The sequence below is a fragment of the Dendropsophus ebraccatus genome, chromosome 15, assembly GCF_027789765.1.
Source record: "Dendropsophus ebraccatus isolate aDenEbr1 chromosome 15, aDenEbr1.pat, whole genome shotgun sequence".
NCBI classification, from domain to species: domain Eukaryota; kingdom Metazoa; phylum Chordata; class Amphibia; order Anura; family Hylidae; genus Dendropsophus; species Dendropsophus ebraccatus.
The window spans coordinates 24,158,011-24,182,983 of NC_091468.1; the positions used below are offsets into that span (position 1 = coordinate 24,158,011).

The 24,973-nt window shown below is 45.7% G+C and overlaps 2 protein-coding genes across 2 annotated transcripts in view; both read left to right on the top strand.

Moving 5' to 3' along the window:
• LOC138773987 (calpain-8-like) overlaps window positions 1–24,973 on the top strand; it is a 613,980-nt gene that overhangs the window by 286,177 nt on the left and 302,830 nt on the right. The gene's annotated exons all lie outside the window — the stretch shown is intronic.
• Window positions 1–24,973, top strand: part of GALNT14 (polypeptide N-acetylgalactosaminyltransferase 14) — a 337,247-nt gene that overhangs the window by 125,686 nt on the left and 186,588 nt on the right. The window contains exon 2 of the mRNA XM_069955032.1: window positions 24,610–24,779. Within this exon, the coding sequence (XP_069811133.1) occupies window positions 24,610–24,779 (170 nt within the window). The remainder of the gene's footprint in view (window positions 1–24,609; window positions 24,780–24,973) is intronic.

Genomic DNA, 24,973 nt, shown 5'->3' on the forward strand with positions numbered 1-24,973 from the left:
CATCTCCCCCTGTAGGCAGCCCCCTCGTCATGTAGACATCTCCCCTGTAGGCAGCTCCCTCCTCATGTAGACATCTCCCCCTGTAGGCAGCCCCCTCCTCATGTAGACATCTTCCCTGTAGGCAGCCCCCTCCTCATGTAGACATCTCCCGTGTAGGCAGCCCCCTCCTCATGTAGACATCTCCCCTTTAGGCAGCCCCCTCTCCATGTAGACATCTCCCCCTGTAGGCAGCCCCCTCCTTATGTAGACATCTCCCCCTGTAGGCAGCCCCCTCCTTATGTAGACATCTCCCCCTGTAGGCACTCCCCTCTCCATGTAGACATCTCCCCTGTAGGCAGCCCTCTCCTCATGTAGACATCTCCCCTGTAGGCAGCCCCCTCCTCATGTAGACATCTCCCCTGTAGGCAGCCCCCTCCCCATGTAGACATCTCCCCCTGTAGGCAGTCCCCTAGTCATGTAGACATCTCCCCTGTAGGCAGCCCCCTCCCCATGTAGACATCTCCCCCTGTAGGCAGTCCCCTAGTCATGTAGACATCTCCCCTGTAGGCAGCCCCCTCCTCATGTAGACATCTCCCCCTGTAGTCAGCCCCCTCCTCATGTAGACATCTCCCCCTGTAGGCAGCCCCCTCGTCATGTAGACATCTCCCCCTGTAGGCAGCCCCCTCCTGATGTAGACATCTCCCCTGTAGGCAGCCCCCTCCTCATGTAGACATCTCCCCTGTAGGCAGCACCCTCCTCATGTAGACATCTCCCCCTGTAGGCAGCCCCCTCCTCATGTAGACATCTCCCCTGTAGGCAGGCCCCTCTCCATGTAGACATCTCCCCTGTAGGCAGCCCCCTCCTGATGTAGACATCTCCCCTGTAGGCAGCCCCCTCCCCATGTAGACATCTCCCCCTGTAGGCAGCCCCCTCCTCATGTAGACATCTTCCCTGTAGGCAGCCCCCTCCTCATGTAGACATCTCCCCCTGTAGGCAGCCCCCTCCTCATGTAGACATCTCCCCTGTAGGCAGCCCCCTCCTCATGTAGACATCTCCCCCTGTAGGCAGTCCCCTCCTCATGTAGACATCTCCCCTGTAGGCAGCCCCCTCCTCATGTAGACATCTCCCCCTGTAGGCAGCCCCCTCCTCATGTAGACATCTCCCCCTGTAGGCAGCCCCCTCCTCATGTAGACATCTCCCCTGTAGGCAGCTCCCTCCTCATGTAGACATCTCCCCCTGTAGGCAGCCCCCTCCTCATGTAGACATCTCCCCTGTAGGCAGCTCCCTCCTCATGTAGACATCTCCCCCTGTAGGCAGCCCCCTCCTCATGTAGACATCTTCCCTGTAGGCAGCCCCCTCGTCATGTAGACATCTCCCCCTGTAGGCAGCCCCCTCCTCATGTAGACATCTTCCCTGTAGGCAGCCCCCTCCTCATGTAGACATCTTCCCTGTAGGCAGCCCCCTCGTCATGTAGACATCTCCCCCTGTAGGCAGCCCCCTCCTCATGTAGACATCTCCCCTGTAGGCAGCCCCCTCCTCATGTAGACATCTCCCCCTGTAGGCAGTCCCCTCCTCATGTAGACATCTTCCCTGTAGGCAGCCCCCTCCTCATGTAGACATCTCCCCCTGTAGGCAGCCCCCTCCTCATGTAGACATCTCCCCCTGTAGGCAGCCCCCTCCTCATGTAGACATCTCCCCTGTAGGCAGCTCCCTCCTCATGTAGACATCTCCCCCTGTAGGCAGCCCCCTCCTCATGTAGACATCTCCCCTGTAGGCAGCTCCCTCCTCATGTAGACATCTCCCCCTGTAGGCAGCCCCCTCCTCATGTAGACATCTTCCCTGTAGGCAGCCCCCTCCTCATGTAGACATCTCCCCCTGTAGGCAGCCCCCTCCTCATGTAGACATCTTCCCTGTAGGCAGCCCCCTCCTCATGTAGACATCTTCCCTGTAGGCAGCCCCCTCGTCATGTAGACATCTCCCCCTGTAGGCAGCCCCCTCCTCATGTAGACATCTTCCCTGTAGGCAGCCCCCTCCTCATGTAGACATCTCCCCCTGTAGGCAGCCCCCTCCTCATGTAGACATCTCCCCCTGTAGGCAGCCCCCTCCTCATGTAGACATCTTCCCTGTAGGCAGCCCCCTCCTCATGTAGACATCTCCCCCTGTAGGCAGCCCCCTCCTCATGTAGACATCTCCCCCAGTAGGCAGCCCCCTCCTCATGTAGACATCTTCCCTGTAGGCAGCCCCCTCCTCATGTAGACATCTCCCCTGTAGGCAGCCCCCTCCTCATGTAGACATCTCCCCTGTAGGCAGCCCGCTCCCCATGTAGACATCTCCCCCTGTAGGCAGCCCCCTCCTCATGTAGACATCTTCCCTGTAGGCAGCCCCCTCGTCATGTAGACATCTCCCCCTGTAGGCAGCCCCCTCCTCATGTAGACATCTCCCCCTGTAGGCAGCCCCCTCGTCATGTAGACATCTCCCCTGTAGGCAGCTCCCTCCTCATGTAGACATCTCCCCCTGTAGGCAGCCCCCTCCTCATGTAGACATCTCCCCCAGTAGGCAGCCCCCTCCTCATGTAGACATCTTCCCTGTAGGCAGCCCCCTCCCCATATAGACATCTCCCCTGTAGGCAGCCCCCTCCTCATGTAGACATCTCCCCCTGTAGGCAGCCCCCTCCTCATGTAGACATCTCCCCCTGTAGGCACCCCCCTCCTCATGTAGACATCTTCCCTGTAGGCAGGCACCTCTCCATGTAGACATCTCCCCTGTAGGCAGCCCCCTCCTCATGTAGACATCTCCCCTGTAGGCAGGCCCCTCTCCATGTAGACATCTCCCCCTGAAGGCAGCCCCCTCCTCATGTAGACATCTCCCCCTGTAGGCAGCCCCCTCGTCATGTAGACATCTCCCCTGTAGGCAGCCCCCTCGTCATGTAGACATCTCCCCCTGTAGGCAGCCCCCTCGTCATGTAGACATCTCTCCTGTAGGCAGCCCCCTCCTCATGTAGACATCTCCCCCTGTAGGCAGCCCCCTCCTCATGTAGACATCTCCCCCTGTAGGCAGCCCCCTCCTCATGTAGACATCTCCCCTGTAGGCAGCCCCCTCCTGATGTAGACATCTCCCCTGTAGGCAGCCCCCTCCCCATGTAGACATCCCCCCCTGTAGGCAGCCCCCTCCTCATGTAGACATCTTCCCTGTAGGCAGCTCCCTCCTCATGTAGACATCTCCCCCTGTAGGCAGCCCCCTCCTCATGTAGACATCTCCCCCTGTAGGCACCCCCCTCTCCATGTAGACATCTCCCCTGTAGACAGCCCCCTCCTCATGTAGACATCTCCCCTGTAGGCAGCCCCCTCCTCATGTAGACATCTTCCCTGTAGGCAGCCCCCTCCTCATGTAGACATCTCCCGTGTAGGCAGCCCCCTCCTCATGTAGACATCTCCCCTTTAGGCAGCCCCCTCTCCATGTAGACATCTCCCCCTGTAGGCAGCCCCCTCCTCATGTAGACATCTCCCCCTGTAGGCAGCCCCCTCTCCATGTAGACATCTCCCCCTGTAGGCAGCCCCCTCCTTATGTAGACATCTCCCCCTGTAGGCACCCCCCTCTCCATGTAGACATCTCCCCTGTAGGCAGCACCCTCCTCATGTAGACATCTCCCCTGTAGGCAGCTCCCTCCTCATGTAGACATCTCCCCCTGTAGGCAGCTCCCTTCTTATGTAGACATCTCTCCTGTACGCCAATCACATTAATATCTTCTTAACATGTCATGAAATAAGAAGTAACGGGCAACACCAGACCATTATACTGCTGATCAATCAATAGTCCTATTACTCTTTGGATATGGAGGGATTATGGTATAGCTCCTAAAGGTTGATGTAAGACTTTTATAACACCCTTGAATTTAAGCTGTGCCCCCCTTCTATCACATCGGTGGCTTTCTTTGCCTTCTTCATGGACAGAGACAGAAATTGTGTCACTTTTTTTATACTTCTGTATATACATAGACATACAGCGCAGAAATAGATTAACACCTCTGGTCCCCAGCTTGGTCGATTTCTGCACCTCGGTGTCTTGTGAACAGTCACCCTTAGGACAAGATATTTTTTATGTTATTTGGTTTTCACACATCGAAGGTGTTCAATATTTTTAGTGATAAAGACACTGGGGAGAATGCTGATGGATTTCTGAAGAAATCACTAAAAGTAATAGAGAGTAATATCACTAGTACTCCTAATACCTGCTCTCTATGGTTGCTCTCCCTCCTCTCTCACAGCGTGGACTCCCATAGACAGAGAAAGAGATACAAGAGGTCCTGTGTAATATGACCAGTGATATCAGCCATTCGTTGGCTGATCGGGCCGTATTGACATGATGAAAAATCAGCCATTGGCAGCACATCATCCCGTGCAATGGGGTATGTGAACTGGCCTACAGCAATGCTGATTTGTGAAATCAACGCTCACTTACAGATGGGCTGGGGTCTAATTGGGCACTAAGTCAATTTTTTAACCCCTTAAAGGAATTTTAATTGCTATTATCGAAGAAATCTGAATCCCCTCTAAAAGTAAGTTACTCATCTGTGGGCGGCTGTTTTGGGGGTGCTTTAGTACAAATTTAGTGATGGTTGGCAGGGAGAGATGCCTTTGATATGGGTTTGAGGGGGTAAAGTATCTCACTAGGGAGACCCCCCTCTTGCTGTAGGGACTCCTAGTGTTCTCTGGGAAAAAAAGGATTCAAAGTAGCTCTAACTCAGAAAGAAAAGAGCTTGCTCTCTAGTGCCACCTATTGGAGATGACTTGCAAGCCATTCTTTAAAGTATTTATCCAGAATCAGAAAAGCATATGTTTCTTCTTTCAAAAACAGCACCACCCCTGTCCTCGGGTTGTGTGCAGTATTACAACTTCTCCATTCACTTCAGTGGAAATGAGTTGCAATACTACACCTAAACTGAGGACAAGAGTGGCACTGTTACTGTTTTTCTAACCCTGGATAACCTTTTTAAAGAGTCTAGACAAATCACTAAGAATTTTTTTTTAAATTTAATCTATAATTTCCTTTAGGGCGCCTTAGGCAGCTGTCTACTCTGCCCACCCCTCATCCTGACTGTTCGAGGGGGTAGAGGTCTGTGATCCAAAACTTCCAATAGTTACTAGAATAAAGAGGAACCATTGCTTGATAGGGTCTCAGCATAGACCCCAATAATGAGTAGATGTATTTACTGCAAGTAACCTGATGGTGTATGTCCCTTTAAATAATATATTTCTATCATTTTAATGAAAGGAACGTGAGGTAGCAAATTAGTTCTGCTTTGTTTGTCCTTACCAGTGAAAGTCAATTACGGACTGACCCGAGACAACAAGTGACAATGTAGTTTGAGATCTTTAGCAAACAATCTCGCCGAGTGACCTGGCGCCGCCATCCCCACTATAATGCAGCCGCAGTGATCACCATTGTTTGCAGAAGCTTTAATTAGTTTTCTGTAGGAAAATTTGCTTGGAACAGAAATCGTCCCACTGGGCGTGCGGGTACAATGATGAAGTCTGTAACATCCTGCTTACTCAGGGCTGGAGGTGGAAACTTCTGCAGGGAAATTGTTCCAATGTATTAACCTCGCAAAACTGCACGGAGAGAAGAACTTCATCCGCACCACAGCCTCCCTGCCATTAATGACCAGACGCAGCAATTTTTAGTAAGTATCTGTTTAATGGATTCAACTCATTTAATTTCTGCACTTTTTATGTGTCTATTTCCAGTGGCCCCCACAGTATTATACACAGGCATGTTACAGTAGTGGAATAATGTGCACAGTGATGTAACAGGGACTATACACACAGTGATGTCATAGTAACAGGGATTATACACACAATGATGTCATAGTAACAGATTATACACACAGTGATGTCATAGTACAGGGACTATACACACAGTGATGTCATAGTAACAGGGACTATACACACAGTGATGTCATAGTAACAGGGATTATACACACAGTGATGTCATAGTAACAGGGACTATACACACAGTGATGTCATAGTAACAGGGATTATACACACAGTGATGTCATAGTAACAGATTATAGACACAGTGATGTCATAGTACAGGGATAATACACAGTGATATAGTAACAGAGATTATACACACAGTGATATCATAGTAACAGAGATTATACACACAGTGATGTCATAGTAACAGAGATTATACACAAAGTGATGTCATAGTAACAGATATTATACACACAGTGATGTCATAGTTACAGAGATTATACACACAGTGATGTCATAGTAACAGGTATTATATACACAGTGATGTCATAGTAACTGGGATTATACACACAGTGATGTCATAGTAACAGGTATTATATACACAGTGATGTCATAGTAACAGGTATTATATACACAGTGATGTCATATTAACACTATACACACAGTGATGTCATAGTAACAGAGATTTTACACACAGTGATATCATAGTGACAGATTATATACACAGTGATGTCATAGTAATAGATATTTTTTCCTGACCGACCAACTTTTTCCCGACCACCCTTATCTAATATGACCAGTGCTGTATTGCTAATATATCGGGAAAATGCTTCAACTTTTCTAACTGTGTTTTTCCTTTTATCATTAAAAATAAAATGTCCTTAGATTGACAGAACATAAAACATATTAATGAGGAACATTGGATTCCAACCAAAACAAGCTCTGACTCCGACACAGCCCCGGATGTCACAGTACAGGTTCATGCCCACAGAGAGGTCACACCATAGACATACTCCCTCCGTTTGGTGTGCATATACGTGTATTTCTGTGAATTCTATCCGTCAGTCACCTCTTTGCTTGAGTGTGGGCCCCTGTTAGTGTATCTGTCATGATGGACGGCTCCCGGACCAGCAGCAGGATCCTCTGTTAATTCGGAAGTTCAGGTTGTAGCAGACTGGAGTGAGGGGAGATCAGGAATTAGAGGGAATCGCTGACTGACTAAATAAATAAATAAATAAATTTCCTTGTCACAGGTCAAGGGTAAGCAATCCTCCCTCTCCTGAGGTAAAACTGCCACAGAGGTTAAAGAGAGGGACTGCACCCTGGTGTTATGGTTGGTGATGGTGAAACCCCATGTGCTTCTTTGTTACTGCTGCCTGAGGTGTTGGTGACGACGCCCTTGATGTTGGTGAGGTGCAGAATAAAACAGACAACAGCGAGTCGAGGTCTTGAGGTGCAGCAGTGACTTTACTTGAACTTGAGGTACATAATATATACAGTCTCTATCTGCAGAGTACCTTCCAAGATGGCTGTCAGCAAGGGATAGGTCACTTGTGCGTGTATGGGGATTTGTGATGTGAAATGGAGTCGCCCTTTTGCTACTGGTAGTAAACCGCAAACCCAGTGGGATGAGAGTCTTTTTAGGGTTTTGGATCCCAGAAAGTTGTACGGGTATGTTGAAGAATTGCCCCTCAGTGTACAATGCCTTGAAAAGTAAAGATGATTAGACTTTCTCTCTTGGCAGAAATAACAACAAATAAGCTCATTGGCTCTACAACAAAATCTGTCACACTGAAGGCCCTATTACACGAAGCGAATATCGGCCGTATTCAGCCTATATCGGCCTATAATCATTTAGTGTAATAGAAGACAACGATCAGCCGGCGTGCACAATGTGGGATGATTGTTGTCTTTCAACAGGCTGAAACCGCAACGATCACCCTGACAAAAATCTGCTGTCATCGATCCGTGTAATAGGAGAAGCGGCAGCAACAGTCCGCCGCAGTCTCCCTCCCACAACTTCCGCGTATAGCGCTGGCAGCGGGCGGTGGAACGGGAAGCAAGCAAGCGCTGACCTGACAGGTCGGCGCTCACTTCCTCTCCATGTCGCCCTGTGGAATAGGGGCTTAACTCAGTTCATGAGCTGATTCCTGATAATCCTCTCAGTCTTCTTACAGCTTGTGGTCCCCTCTTAGATGATGTTATCATTACCACAGCTACACTCAACTACTCCTGTCCCAACTGCCTTTTATGTGGAGCTTTATGTGGAGATGTTTCTGCTAGCTGGTGTTATACACTAAGGAGGCAGTTGGTGGTGCCAGGGCCAGATTAAAGGGAGCGCAACCGGGGCACGTGCCCCGGGGCCTCCACCACTTGGGGGCCCCCACCAGCCTGAACCCGGAAGCAGGGTTACGAGTTCAGGCTGGTCGATCTGTAGTGATCTACAGCAACCCTCAGCGGAGCCCAACTGGTGGGGGGTGCATGGGGGCCATGGGGCTGGTGGGGGTCGCCTGGGGGGATAAGTGCCCCGCATCCATGTCCCTGGCAGAGCGTGCAGATATTCTCCTCCAGGCTGCGCACGATGAAATGTTCTCATCGTGCGGCCAGCAGGAGAAGATGTGCGCCGCTCTGCCACACAGGAGAGCCCCAGAGTTTAGAGCTCCCTCACCTGCTTCTCCTAGATGTGGCTGAACCCGTCCCCCTCCAGAAGCATTAGAGCAGGTTTCTTCTGGAGAGGGACGGTTCAGCCACATCCAGGAGAAGCAGGTGAGGGAGCTCTGATCTCTGGGGCTCTCCTGTGTGGCAGAGCGGCGCACATCTTCTCCTGAAATGACATCAGCCTGCAGGAGAAGACCTGCCCGCTCCACCAGGGACTGCAAGAAGATGAAGAGATATTGCAGCGTTGGAACGGAGGACAGGTAAGAGGGACATCTATTATTTTTTAAACTTAGCACAGACTAGGGGGCTCCCCTAGTGGCATCCTTGGGGGGGGGTAACTACCATACTAGGGGCATCCTGGGTGGGGGATAACTACCTTACTAGGGGCATCCTGGGGGGGATAACTACCATACTAGGGGCATCCTGGGGGGTCTGGATAACTACAATACTAGGGGCATCCTGACAGTGGAGTGGGATACCTCCCCAGGATGCGCCTAGTATTGTAGTTAGCCCCTCCACTGCCAGAATGCCCCCTAGTATTGTAGTTGACACCTTCTTCTGCCAGAATTAACCCCTGCAGCATTATCCTGGCAGTAGAGGGGTTAACTACAGAACTAGGTGCATCCTGGCAGTGTAGGGGTTAGCTACAATATTAGGTGCTTAACTGCAACAGATATTTTTAGGCATTATTACCATATGGGGGCACAGCAGGGGGCATTATTACTATATGAAGGACAAAGCAGGGGACATTATTACTATATGGAGGACACAGCAGGGGACATTATTACTATATGGAGGACACAGCAGGAGACATTGTTACTACATGGATGGCACAGAAGGGACATTATTACTATATAGGGGCAGAGCAGGGGACATTATTACTATATGGAGGACACAGCAGGAGACATTGTTACTATATGGATGGCACAGAAGAGACATTATTACTATATGGGGGCACAGCAGGGGACATTATTACTATGCGGGGCACAGCATGGGACATTATTATTATTATTTGGGGACACAGCAGGGGACCCTACATACAAGGAACAGCCCACATACCTACAGACTTTACTAAACATGACACCAAAAAGCGGAATTACTACTGTTTGGAACCTTATGGGTGGGGAAAAGGGGAAGAAAGTTGCTGGAAAAGTGCGACGCCTAAGATGTTTGTCTGGCAGGTTCTGAAGAGATTAATTGTTAGTTGCAAGAAATCACCATGGTGATCCAGGACAGATGGAGAGAAAAAGGAAGGCGAACGCCTCTGATCTAAGAAGACATCATCTGTGAGTCACTGTATGAAGTTTTTTTTTTTTGTATTTTGTAGAGCTTTATTCGGTAGGGGTGCCCCGAGGTTAAAAAAAAATGGTTGGGCAATACTGCTCTCAGCCATAACACAGACACTGCTTCTTCCTAGCAAATCCCCCCACCACCACCCCAAGGGATGCACAGGCTGAGTTAGGGTCCTATTAGATGGGCCGATCTGCTAGATGCGCACTCGTTTACTTAGCCTTTTACACAACTCGATAATTGTTAAGCAGGGGCTGCACGGATGGATTTTACACAGTCTTTAAGTACTTTGTGGGTGCTCTTTACTGCTTCAGCTAGTGTATATGATTGGGAACTGCAGATGGGACCTAGACTTCCAAGTCCTAATTCTGCCCGTGATTCACAACTGCATATGCTAGCTGTAGTGGATAAGAGCAGATTCTCACATTGCATTATTAACACAATAACAATGTAAGAACACACCTTGGCACTCACCCCTCCCCACTCCTGTCTCTAGGCCTGGCATCTTGCTAAGTCCCCAACAGTAAGCAGCCATCTGTATAGATCACTAAATTGTTTTTTTTTTGGGGGGGGGGGATGAGGGGCCCACAACAAAATTGTCGCCTGGGGCCCCCACCAACCTTAATCCGGCCCTGGGTGGTGCCGTTACCTAACTCCTTGTATGTGTAAATGGTAACCCATCCCTACCTCAGCTCAATTCTATAATATGCATTAAGATGAATACATCCTAATATACTATTATAATTCAGGCTCCATTCTCCCGCCAACCTTAGGGAAACTCAACTTCAGCAGGGTCTCCATGAATACAGATATGCAATGAGAGCATAATACGCACAACCTCCTAGGCTGTCGTTTCTGATACACTTTAATGATAATTATTTTGTGTACCCCTTTAGTAGCCTTAGCTCTATCACTATGCATACAGAGAGCTGTCAGTCCCTGAGTACCGGCCACTGGACCTAGGTTGAGCAGATGATCAGATAAATAAATTATGATTTGCACTGAATTTTTCCCCACAAACAACACACCGATCTGTTCATCTTCACCTGCTGCCCATAGACTGGACTGTATTTATTATGTATTATTAAAATAGTAATTCTGCAGAAAGGAAATCATCCAGTGACCTTCCTCATAAAGGATCCAAAGGCCATAAAATTATTACTTGGTTGTAGAATCCTCATACTGTACATTGAATACTAAGAGATGCACATTGGCTCTGCTGCCTCCAGGCTTAAAGTGACTCTGTACCCACAATCTGACCCCCCCAAACCACTTGTACCTTCAGATAGCTGCTTTTAATCCAAGATCTGTCCTTGGGTCTGTTCGGCAGGTGATGCAGTTATTGTCCTAAAAACAAACGGGAGTATCTGTGCCCTAACTTTGCACCACCCCTCCGTCCCTCCTCCCCACCCTCTTCATCATTAGGAATGCCACTGAAACATTTTCTCCATGCTGAACATTGCACAGGTGGCCTAACGATTCAGCCCATGTGCCGGGCTGACACAGATGGGGAATAGGAGACAATCTGCCTGGAGCATTCCTAATGATGAGGAGGGTGGGGAGGAGGGACATAGAGGGTGTGCCAGCCTAATGCATAAACAATCTAGGCCACGCCCATAGGGCACGGGGCTGCCAGTTTTTTTAGGACAATAGCAGCTATCTGATGGTACAAGCGGTTTGTGGGGGTCAGATTGTGGGTACAGAGTCGCCTTAATATAGCATTCAAGCCAAAGTGATAAGTCTCAAGTGACCAACATTTTAATAAACTTGTTCTGTTCTGGAAGCAGAGACAGATATATGAAAGGAACCATGTGTTTGCTTGTCCTTACAGCATCTTAGAATATATGTTGCAACTGACAAGTTCCTCTTAAAGTATTATATGTGCCTTCATTTGTAGGTAAGGAAAGACACAGAAACAGTTCTATCTGTTCCTACATAAGCTACATGGGAACAGTACTATCTGTGCCTTTGCTATAAACAAAGGCATGGAGACAGTATTGCCTGTGCCTGTGATGGAAGCAGTACTATCTGTACCTACACCATCTACAAGGAGGCAGTACTATCTGTACCTACACCATCTACAGGGAGGCAGTACTATCTGTACCTATACCATCTACAAGGAGGCAGTACTATCTGTACCTACACCATCTACAGGAAGGCAGTATTATCTGTACCTGCACCATCTACAGGGAGGCAGTACTATCTGTACCTACACCATCTACAGGAAGGCAGTATTATCTGTACCTGCACCATCTACAGGGAGGCAGTACTATCTGTACCTACACCATCTACAGGAAGGCAGTATTATCTGTACCTGCACCATCTACAGGGAGGCAGTACTATCTGTACCTACACCATCTACAGGAAGGCAGTATTATCTGTACCTGCACCATCTACAGGGAGGCAGTACTATCTGTACCTACACCATCTACAGGAAGGCAGTACTATCTGTACCTGCACCATCTACAGGAAGGCAGTACTATCTGTACCTGCACCATCTACAGGAAGGCAGTACTATCTGTACCTGCACCATCTACAGGGAGGCAGTACTATCTGTACCTTCGCCATCTACAGGGAGGCAGTACTATCTGTATATATTTAATCTATGCACAGTACTATTTGGGTGATTATTATTAGTAAATCCCCTATTACATGCGTTGGCAGCAAGCGTGTGAGAGCCGGGGGGGGGGGGGGTTGGGGGGTCTGAGGAGCTGTGGGGGGCCTGCCCGGGTGATTGCTAGATCATCCAGGCAGCCCATAGATGAGAGTGGCGGTCTGCTGCCTCCGCTCCTATTCTACAGAGTGACGGCAGCGGATTGTTGTTATCCTGGTAATTTTTCCTTCAACATGTTGAAAGACAAACGACAGCAACGATCAGCCATCATCATTCATGTCAGCTTATCATTGTCTTCTATTACACCAGACAATTACAGCCCGTAATGGCTGATATCGGCCAAATACGGCCAATATTCGTTTAGTGTAATAGGGCCTTAAGGAAAGACAAAGACAGCACTATCTGTTCCGTAATCTTATACAGGGATGCAGTATTATCTGTGCCTTTATTATTAATAAGCAATATGATGAGACAGTACTATCTGTGCCTACATAATTTACAGAAAGAGAAACTGAAGTACTGTAGTACTATCTGTACCTACCTCATCTAATAGGAGCCAGTACTTGTGTCTTTACCAGGGATTATCAGGGAAAGACACAGAGATAGTACTATCTGTTCCCACATCATACTCTGGGAGAAACCAGGAGAAAGTACTGCATTGGTTTCTCAAGTTACATTGACCTCGAGTTACAATGTTTTTTTATAAACAATAGCCTTGTAAACCGGGGTGGAAAGAAGTAGATAATATTGGCAAACAATGCTAAAGTATCTGGGAGTCACCTCTTCATTGACCTGAGGAGCTTTCACACAGATGCCCAGGATCCAGCTCCAGGCTACTCCTTACTTATGTATACCGCTACTGGGGAATATTCTATGTTTTCTTTCTCCCAGTATTTTTATTCTTTTATTTTTAGTCTTTTTCTTGCACCGGGAAGTTCCTCAGCAGAAATGTCAGCTCTGAATATATCACAAGTTATAATTACGCAGGTCAGAATAGTCACTGGATCGCACCTGACATTTACGGGACTTCATATTGTATGGTAATTTTTAATGGCAATGACTGGTTCATTCATGCGATGTGCGCTCAGCCGAGTGTTTGCCTCTAATTACACAAATGTTACATCAAACAAGTCATTATGTTCACTTGGGTTTTTTTTTTTTCTCTTTCTTTGTGTCGAGAAGTAAAAACACACTGACTAATTTATCAGCATGTCTGGAAACCATCGACAATGAATTACCGTGTTTAACTAAATGTCGTATGATCCGGGATCTCTGTTTTTATAATGTCATGTATCGCTTGATTCATTACAGAGTTTATAGAATTATTAAGCTGTTACAAAAGTGACATTCCGGATGAAATATGGAACTTCTGTGTGAATGTTGAGGGTCCCTGTCCATGGACTATGGGGATGGAACCACATAAAATGTTCTTAGAAGATGTAAAGATGCCAACTGATCACAAGATGGCAGAACTGGGCCTAATCTATAGATGTCACCTTTCCTGGATCCTAATTCTGGCTCCCAATACTCCTCTTCTCCCAATGATAGGGTTGAACTGTGTAACAACCAGACAAACGCTTGAAAATATGAAGACATATAAGATATATAAAAGTAATGAAAAACCAAGTGGGAACTGTTGATGGCACAAATGATTATAGCAGTCAGGAGTGAAAATTAAACTAGCTATCCCTGAACTAGCTATCCCTACATCTAGCCCTGAAATTGACCCTAACACCAGACACCAGACTGTCCCTGAAAATATCCCTAATGAAAACCCTGATGACACAAACAGGAGGACACTAGGACCCAGAGACAAAAGCACAAAGTTAAAGGAGAAGTCCGGGGATTTCGAAAATCCGGCAGCTGTAAGAGGCAGGGGGAAACGTGATGACAAGTATCAAATTACTTACCTCTGCCCATGGTGAGCAGCGGAACTGGCCTCAGGACCCCTGAGAAGGCATTTCCCCCCGAGTTGTCATGATGTCATGACATGGGGGAAAAGGCCTGTCTTGGCTAATGTACTGACCGCTCAGCCAATCAGTGACTAGAACAGTGTCCCGCCCCAATCACTGACTGGCTAAGCGGCCATTCCACCAGCTGGGTCGTGACATGTACACCCTTGAGATCTCGGGGGTCCCGAGGCCGGTCGCACTCCTCACCGCCTGCATGAGACAACTGGCAAGTGAGGCAGTTATTGACCTAAAAACAACTTTTAAACTTGCAGCCCTGTGTCAAATAGGCGTGGCCTATTTTGTCTATGCCCCACATCTGCACCACCTCTACGTCCTTCCTCCCTGCCCTCCTAGGAATGCCCCAGGCAAGTTTTCTCGTAATCACTTTTCTGAACACTGCACATGTGCTGGATCGTCAAGGCACCTGTACACTGTTCAGGCAAGTGAAATCCTGCCAAGGGGCATTCCTAATAAAGAAGAGGGTAGGGAGGAGGGACAGAGAGGCGGTGCAGACCTGGGGCATAGACACTGTAGGCCACGCCAATTTGGCACAGGGCTGCAAGTTTAAAAGTTGTTTTGTAGGACAATAACTGCATCACCTGCCAAACGGATACCAGGACAGATTTTGGATTAAAAGCAGCTATCCGATGGTACAAGGGGGGGCAAATTGTGGAGACAGTTGCTTAAAGTAATACTGAACTAAGGAGCAAACGCAATAAGAGCAAATTGTGAAAAATTAGAGCAACTACGAGTTAATGAGAGCTTTACAAGAAAAATGCAACAACCAATTGGACTATGGACGCAACTAAGCTGAACCAAGGAACTAGAGAAATGCAGGGAATACTGGGTGATGATGCTTACTATTCATAACAAAAAACACAGCCATGATAAATGGAACCCCTGTGTGAAGACCTTCCCCCTCCAGAGAACGCCAAAACAGTTGGGAAATCATTGCATTTTTGCTGTCCGTTTGACTGATCTTTTTTTAAATGGAGTCAATGAAAAAATGGATCCAAGCAAATGCACACAAATACATCTATTTTTGCATCCATTTTTTTCCATTAAACAAATATGTTAAATGGACTACAAAAACGCAGTGTGAACCCAGCCTTAGCAATACTAGACAACCATCTAATGTGTAGGGGGGCATTTGGGTATATGGCTTTTAGAGAGGGAGGATTTCCTGCCCCAGACCCCTCTCTACATGTCAGAGATGACAACTGTTAATAAGCCGCTCCTTTATCGCCCTTAAAGGTAACTTGTCACCCCGGCTGCTGGGGTGAAGCCCGCCCAACCCCCCGCAGGATCCCCCTATACTTAGCCCCCTCTCAAAGTCCCAGTCCCGGAGCAGTCATTCTCTATGGGCGCCAGACTCATCTCCAGTGAGCGCACACACGGCTTCCAACGGGCATTACTCTGCGGCGGGCCGGGGTCCGGGACGGGAACTTCGAGGAAGGGGTAAGTATAAGGGTCTCCACCGGGGGGTCGGGCGGGCTTTACCCCGGCAGCCGGGGTGACAGGCTTCTTTTAATTCTCAGTGACCCACCATAAGGAATTCAATCTATTCAGCATCCCCCCGACAATAACCTCGCTATTTGCCACTCATAATGAGCAGGTAATAGAATCCTTCATTAGTTCCATATAGAGAAGATAAAGCGTGCATGCGCGCGAAATCGCCATCATGACCACGCTGTAACTTGGATGGCGTCTGCCCTGACCAGTATGCAATTTGGAAATTTTATTTGACTATGAAATAAAGATTCTTCACTACTGACGGGTGAGTGCCCTTGGCTTTTCTTCTCTATATGGAACTGTGCAATGATGTGTAAGTGCATTTATGAGGAGCACCCCCGTCCTGAATCGGCATTAGTCCACAATACGTCCAGCGGCATAATCATTATTACATGTTAAGGAGTAGTGCCGGTGATATCTCTCCAAACACTACTTAGAATCCTTCATTACCTTATTGCGTTTTTCACCTTATCTAAAACACATAGGAAACAATAGATTCAGTACAATCCGAGACGCTAACACAATAATGAAATACAATGTTTGACTTAATTGAGTCCAAGCTGAAGAATTACCACACTAAAGAGTCCAAACTGAATAATTACTCCGATAATGTGATAAACGGCGCGGCGATCAACAACTGATCGTGCTTCATCCTAGAACGTTTTTGGCAGCTTGCTAGATGAACAGTCTCATAGTCCCCGAGAGTTATTACAGTTATAAAGTTTGGCCGATATTTCATAAGGGAAATTCTCGTGGCAGAACTGTTTCCCTTAAAAAGTTAAATTACAGCCGTCCTTAGCGCTCAGTGTACTCCATTAACTCTCCCTGGATAACGCGCCAAATGCCATCATTTTCTTTTATGATGTGGGCCCGAGTTTATTTTGCATGAGGTTCAATCCACTACGGTCCTTCACTTGGCTGAGTGAAATATTAAAAATGTTGGTAGCATTGAAAATATTCTGCTTATATACCTATAATTCAATGACCCATCTTCCTACTATATCCAAAGGCCCCTTGGGAACATAAATTGGCCCCTTTGAAACATAGGCAAAGTTAGAAAATGCTGTGTCCTTTAAAAGGATGATGTCAGTGGAGATAGGGGTCAGGTGTAATGGAAAATTATAACCTGACTGCTTTGTTCTGGGAGAGATAAACCGCAGTGAGACCTCTCTGGCTTCGGCTTAACCCTCCCTTCTCCATAGAGAACACTGGAACACTGCACCGAACGTTCCTGTGTATGTGGAGGACGGGAGAGACAACTGTTGGCTGAATGATTGTTTGGCCATCAGTTATTCAAGGTGTATGGGGACCTTAAAGAGGCACTGGCATTTTTTTTAAAGAATATACTCTATTTTTTTAAAAAAAATTCTATTTTTAAATCAACATTATACATATGGCCACTAGGTGTCTCCCTTCCTGTCAGACTCCAGTCTGTGCTCCCTCCGTGCTGATATTTGGTCTTTGCTCTGTTCAGAAAAAAAGAGAGGCCAAACACAGGAAATCCCTGTTCTTTGCGTGCTTACAGACATCCACTCATGAGTGAGCGCAAAGTGGGACAAGTCTTCACTGCTCCGTGTCCACACTCATTTGCAGAGAATCCTGGAGATGCTCGCATTGTATGGTCAGCTCTCCTGTAACACGGCACCAAAAGCTCAGTAACCGCACAGCGACATTATACTTACTAAGCTGTTGCATAACAAAGAGCATTGTCTCCTGTTTAGTATGCATAGGTGATATAAATAGCCTAAGTTAAAGAACAGGTTTCTTTCATTGTGTGAGCGTGCAAAGGACTGGGATTTCCTGTGTTTGGTCTCATTCTTTGAACAGAGAAAAGACCAAATATCAGCACGTACCGAGCATGAACCAGGAGTTTATCCGTACATAATTCTTTAATGCAAACATAGAAATCTATGGAGAAATAAAGCAAGCATATTGCAGGACTGCCTGCAGTTACAACCCCTGTTTATTTCCTTGAAAAAAAAATCACATTATTGTTCCTGATAGCGTGTATGCCTGGGGGAAGTATGGTAAGTTGTCAGGATCCATAGTGAAGTTGTGGCCTGTCAGGTATGACTGTTTATACATCACTGAGGTACAGAGGTATCTCGGTTCTCGAACTTAATTGGTTCCAGAAGGCAGTCTGAAAACTGAGCAGTGTCTTCCCATAGGAAATAATGTAAGAGTGTTTAATTGGTTCCAGCACCCACCAATAATTACCAACAGTACCCATATATATTACATTGATAAGTGCCCAGTGTAATCTATACAGTACATTACAGAGCAGCACTATATACTGTATGGGACATTACAGAACGGCACTATATGCTGTACATTACAGAGCAGCACATTACTGTACATTGCATTACAGAGCAGCACTATATACTGTACAGTACATTACAGAGCAGCACTATATACTGTACAGGACATTACAGAGCAGCACTATATACTGTACAGTACATTACAGAGCAGCACTATATACTGTACAGGACATTACAGAGCAGCACTATATACTGTACAGGACATTACAGAGCAGCACTATATACTGTACAGGACATTATAAACAGGAAACATCCAACAAAACCAGCAATTACAGTACAGTAGTCACTATCTCCTCACTCATCCTTTACTGTTTAGAGTCCCCTCCGCCCCCCATATCCCAGCACTGTAACGGATGGGAGATGGTGGTGCACTGACTGTACTACTACTGTACTGTATATGCACCCCAGGAGTCTTATACAGTACAGGATGGGAGATGGTGGTGCACTGACTGTACTACTACTGCACTGTATATGCACTCCAGCAGTCTTATACAGTACTGTATGGTATGTGAAGCCTCACCAGTGCTAAACTCACCAGGTACAATCCACCAACCACGCTCACAAAAATGTTCAGAAACCGAGTACTTCAAGACTGGGGGCCCGAAAAGTGTTTGAGAACCGAGCAAGAGTTTGAGAACCAAAGCAAAGTTTCATTGAAAATACACTTTGAGTTCCAAGCAGTTTGAGAACCGAGATACCACTGTGTATTGTGGCTGATATATTGGGAAAGAGATGGCCACCACTGACTAGTCATTTAAAGTTGTTAACAATCTGCACTGTGTAGTGATATTGTTGTTATAGTCATGACTGTGCTTTGCAAAAAGTTTGGTTCGGTACCAACAGATAAACTGTATTTGGAACAATTTTGTAAAAATGGTGGCTCCTATGGGTCTTCAGTGTCTGCAACCCCCTTAAACCTGCTCAGCCAATCACTGACTGAGATGGGACAGTACAGCAGCTGTCGCTCCATAGACGGGATGGCAGCCTGCTCAGCCAATCACTGGCTGCAGCCCTGTCCTGTCTCAGTCAGTGATTGGCTAAGCGGGCTGAAGGCTGCTGCGGGGTATACCAGAGACCGGAGACGGACACCAAGGGAGCGACAGTTGCGCCTGCAATCGTTTAGCTGTTTTATTGTGGTTCATCTAAGATTCGGTTTGAGCGAACCTGGACCTTGCCTCCAACCTGCTGTACTGAACTTCTGAAAAGTTTGCTCATCTCTACCATTGATGTTAATTGATTTAGCCCCGGAATCCAAGTCCTGTTCTGATACCCTGATAAGCTTCTATCGAGAAATACACACACACACATGGACTATACATCTCATCACGGAGACTGCCGTTCACTTAACCATTTTCATACATACCGACCACGGTGCCGGCTCGTAAAATGTAACAATTAGAAGGAGAGTTGAACATGAAGAGTTTTTCGGCATCTGTCCCATAAATCAGCGGGAGATGCACAGGAGTGTTGTGACTGAGATGAAACATAGTTTATGGGCTGTAATCCAGCCTGAAGTAAATGATGGTGGGGATAATAAGAGCACAGCTGGCAGGCGCTCCCAGCCCTGGCATAGACTACAATCACCAGCTTGCATAGACTTGGGCTCAAACATCTGCTATGGGAGCTTACTGGCTTCACAACGCCGGCTACTTCAAATGTTACATTATGGTAAATTTATATCTTGTCAGGCCGTTCTTCACGCTGATCTCCGTATCAACAAGCTGCCGCTATCTTGGATTTCTGCTGAATATCGAAAAATATGTAAAAGCCATAAAATGCAATGGAGGCCACATTACACTGCGCTCTATACATCAATATCCTGTATATGCCTCAGAGACAGCAGGACAGCTGGCCAAACATGATCACCCCTGGAATGGCCGCAATAAGCTCTCTAGGTGATATCTATGAACACATCTGCCCACAGTGACCCCATGCCAGCATACAGCCACTCATCCCTGTCCAAAGCCAACTCATTGCTAATGTTAATATTGTAAATATAATATAAATGTAATACAAGAAATTATAATGATTACAAAATATTATAGGAGTTATATTCTTGTATATAGGGGCGGTATTAAATTAGTAATATTCTTGTATATAGGAGGCAGTATTATAGTAGTTATATTCTTGTATATAGGAGCAGTATTATAGTAGTTATATTCTTGTATACAGGAGCAGTATTATAGTAGTTATATTCTTGTATATAGGAGCAGTATTATAGTAGTTATAGACAAGGGTCAAGAAACAGAGTCTCGCACTCACCGGACTGTAGCTGCAAATGGTTTATTTCCGATACATCAGAGTAGGCTAGGCGGGGAGAGGGGAGATGGCAGAGCAGGTGTGTTCAGCAGGAGCAACAAAATGTTTCACGCCTACAGAGGCGCTTCGTCGGGCTAGGAACGCCTTGTACGTGAAGGGGAGGTGCTTAAGTAACAATGCAGTTAACAATAAAGTTGTTGAAAAACAATCAATAAAGTTGTTACAATAGACAAAAGTAAAAAAACATTTGCAGCTACAGTCCGGTGAGTGCGAGACTCTGTTTCTTGACCCTTGTCTATAAATCCTGCTTTATTTTGCCTCTGCACCGCGGCCCCACGGTTCGGATACAGTTTGTGTGCTCTAGACTCCTGTCCCGGGTCTTCCTACATTGGGTATACTTTGCAGTTAGTGCCGGCCGGATCTCTCACCACGCCAATTATAGTAGTTATATTCTTGTATATAGGAGCAGTATTATAGTAGTTATATTCTTGTACATAGGAGCAATATTATAGTAGTTATATTCTTGTATACAGGAGCAGTATTATAGTAGTTAAATTCTTGTATATAGGAGCAGTATTATAGTAGTTATATTCTTGTACATAGGAGCAGTATTATAGTAGTTATATTCTTGTACATAGGAGCAGTATTATAGTAGTTATATTCTTGTATATAGGAGCAGTATTATAGTAGTTATATTCTTGTATATAGGGGCAATATTATAGTAGTTATAATCTTGTATATGGGAGGGATATTATAGTAGTTATATTCTTGTATATAGGGAGCAGTATTATAGTAGTTATATACTTGTATATAGGAGGCAGTATTATAGTAGATATATTCTTGTATATAGGAGCAGTATTACAGTAGTTATATTCTTGTATATAGGAGCAGTATTATAGTAGTTATATTCTTGTATACAGGAGCAGTATTATAGTAGTTATATTCTTGTATATAGGAGCAGTATTATAGTAGTTATATTCTTGTATATAGGAGCAGTATTATAGTAGTTATATTCTTGTATATAGGAGCAGTGTTATAGTAGTTATATTCTTGTATATAGGAGCAGGGCCGGATTAAGGTTGGTGGAGGCCCCGGTCGACAATCCCCCACCCCCCAAAAAAAATAAGTGAACTATACCGCGATCTATACAGATGGCTGCTTACTGTAGGTGAATTAGCACAGACCCCTCGCTCCTGGCTGTATGGGTCAGCATCCTCTTCTGTTATGCACGTGGTCACTAGAGGCTGCAGTACAGGGGTAGATGCCAGGCCCTAGAGACAGGAGCAGGGGGCGGGGGGGGGGGGGTGTGGACTAAGTATCAGAGTGTATTCCCACATTGTGTTTGTGTTAATAACGCAATGTGAGAACACAGCACTTTCTGCGCACTGTTGCCCACTGTGTTAGGGCCCTATTACATGGCCTGATATCCTGGGTAAGCAGCACCGTTCTGCTAGGGTTTGAGCTAGTGGGGGACCCTAAGTGGTGGAGGCCCCGGGGCACGTGCCCCTGGTGCCCTCCCTTTAATCCGGCCCTGTATAGGAGCAGTGTTATAGTATTTATATTCTTGTATATAGGGGCAGTATTATAGTAGTTATATTCAATGCAGGTAATACGAGAAAGAGAGACCTACTTAAATGCAATTATGACAAGGTCCCTTGGGTTACTTTTCTTAAAGTAATACTAACTAAATTCTTCCTGTGGAGTAGAGGAATAATCAATATTCTTCACCACCTCATTCATCATATGTTCATTGAGTAACCACTGACCTCATTGTCTCATTTTACAACTCATCTACATTGTCTGACAAGTTCTCAAATGGCGCCTCTCCCTTCTCGGTGTATGGAGGGTGTTATCTCGTCGGTGCAGCGGGCCGGTGATGCGGCTCATGAAAGACCTTGAATCTCAGTCTAATTCTTCACGGCTGAGGTGATCGGGTGATAATTAGAGGCTGTAAGTGTTTTTTAATGTGTACATTTCATAACAATGAAGTGAAGGTTTTATCGCGGCGCGGGCCGTACAGTACATATCCTACCGTAGATGACATTTTGTCATAGTCCCTATCAGACCGTGCAAACCTTCAGCAAGACGAGTGTTATAATTAATATCAGACGCTGCTACAACATGGAGGACGGTGCTGGAAATAAATCAATGTTAACTCTATTACGTCTTATATAATGTTCTTACTTATCGACTCTGCAAAGAATTATCACTATTATTCTATCTATTGCCTTGTTTCCTATGAGGTCTCTACAGACAGGAACTCTAGGAGCATTCTAAATTAGATGGTATTTCTTAAAGGGTCCCTACCTCAGGGTCCTGTGCCTCCATTCATTCAGTTGTTCACTTACCTGGTTAGCTGTTCTTATAGCTTCACTGGAAGTGAATGGAGAGAACAGCTGACAGAGGCAACGAGGGGGGGGGGGATTTATTTAAATATGGACTCTTTGAATTTGCAGCACTAAGATATTTGAATAAATTCACCCTTCGTTTTTTAAGATTTGCGTGCCGTGGATTTTCTGCAAATCTATCGATCTCCTATCTATCTTTCTATTAATCTATCTATCTATCTATCTATCTATTAATCTATCTCTCTATCTCCTATTTATCTATCTATTATCTATCTATCTATCTATCTCAGATTTATGTTTATTCGTACAGTTTGTATATTTAGGCCATGTTCACACAACATATAACACCGGCCGTTCTGTGACTGCAGTACAGGCCGGATGATCTTCACTTCTGCTGAATTTCGATGCAGGCGCATCAGTATGCGTCTGCATCCGAATTCCCCGCTGCACACAATGGAGCTTGCGGCCAGAGCCGCACGCTCCATTGTGTGAACTGACAGGTTCTCTGTGGCCGCTATTCACTTAATATCTGTCACATAAAACTGACATGTCAGTTTTTTGAGGGGTCGTTAGCGATTCCGGCCAGATTGTATACTATGTGTATACAATCCGTCCGGGATTCCCTCTAGCTGTAGCACAATTTAAGTAACGTATTAATCACGGCCGTGCTGCAAATCGGCAACAACGGCCGTGATTAATACATTACTTACGTTGTGCCAATATGGCCTTATATAGAAATAGATCCATGCATATGAATGTGTGTATACACACACACACACACACACACACATATACTGTATATATATATAGATATATAATTTTGTATGGAAATGTTTGTATGTCTCTATGTAATTCTGTGTTTTGCTAGGTGAATACATTTATTTCTGTGTGTATATATGTATATGTGACATTATAAATCCGGCCGGCCCCCACCTGATCACAAGGCCCAACAAGCCTTTCCAATTAAAAGTAGATTTATTAGGGGACGATCTGGCTGGGTGTTATCTGGCGTTCTCCTTCATAAACCTATAAATAAATCGGATCGCAGAATGGTATTACTGTGATAAATGTCGTCTCACTAAGGGAATAAAAGTCAATTATTGGATAAATATCTCATTCCTCCAAATCTCCTGTTTTGTGCATTTTGCTAAGAGAACATAATAGATAGTGAGAGATGGATTACAGGGTGGGGTGTTGGTTTCATTAACTGCAGTAGAGCTGTGTACTTATATCTTGAAGATTTGTATATTGCTCTAGTCAGATATATACATAATATTTGAGTGCTGCAATGTTATATATATACGGTAACTGGTAACATATGCTGATGTAACAGAGCGGAATGGGTCATTTTTAAAGAGGTTGTTCATTCTATCATATTAACTGGTGCCAGAAATTGTAATTAACTTCTATAAAAAAATTTCAAAACTTCCAGAACGTATCATCTGCTGTATGTCCTGCAGGAAGTGGTGTAATCTCTCCAGTCTGACACAGTGCTCTCTGCTGCCACCTCTGTCAATGTCAGGAACTGTCCAGAGCACCAGCAAATCCCCACAGAAAACCTTTCCTCCTCTCCTGACTAGAAAGTATACCACTTCCTACAGGACTTACAGTAGCTGATAAGTACTGAAAGACTTGAGACTTTTTAATAGAAATCAATAACAAATCTCTGGCACAAGTTAATTTGAAAGAAAATTTTTGTTTATTGAACTACACCTTTAAGGATTGTGCCAGCGTACACTTTGGCAGCAGATCACTAGAATATGGCACCAATGATCAGTCGGTGATGGGTCGGCTGTTGCCCCCTGGTAATAAGAGTAGGTAATACACATTTTAAATGGCACAAAATACTTTTAATGCTTTTCATTGCTATATGCGGCTTTACATATTAACATATGACAGCTGAGCTCCTTCTCTTCCTATGTACAGGACACAGATGTGGACTGGGATGATCTATGGGACCAGTTTGATGAGCGCAGATACCTGAATGCTCAAAGATGGAAACCTGGGGAGGACCCCTACAGGCTGTACGCCTTCAACCAGAGAGAAAGTGAGCGCATCCCCAGTGACCGCGCCATTAAGGACACCAGACATTTCAGGTAGGGTCACTGATTTCTACAGAGCCACAATATACATTGACCCTTTGTAATTACACACATCATGTAAGGGCCTTTTATGTGGGCCGAATATCATATATTATCATATCATATATATGTGCTTATCATTTATGATCTATCTTTTCATCAAAAAAACTGAATGTGAGACCGCACAATCTTTCAGGACTGCCATAGTT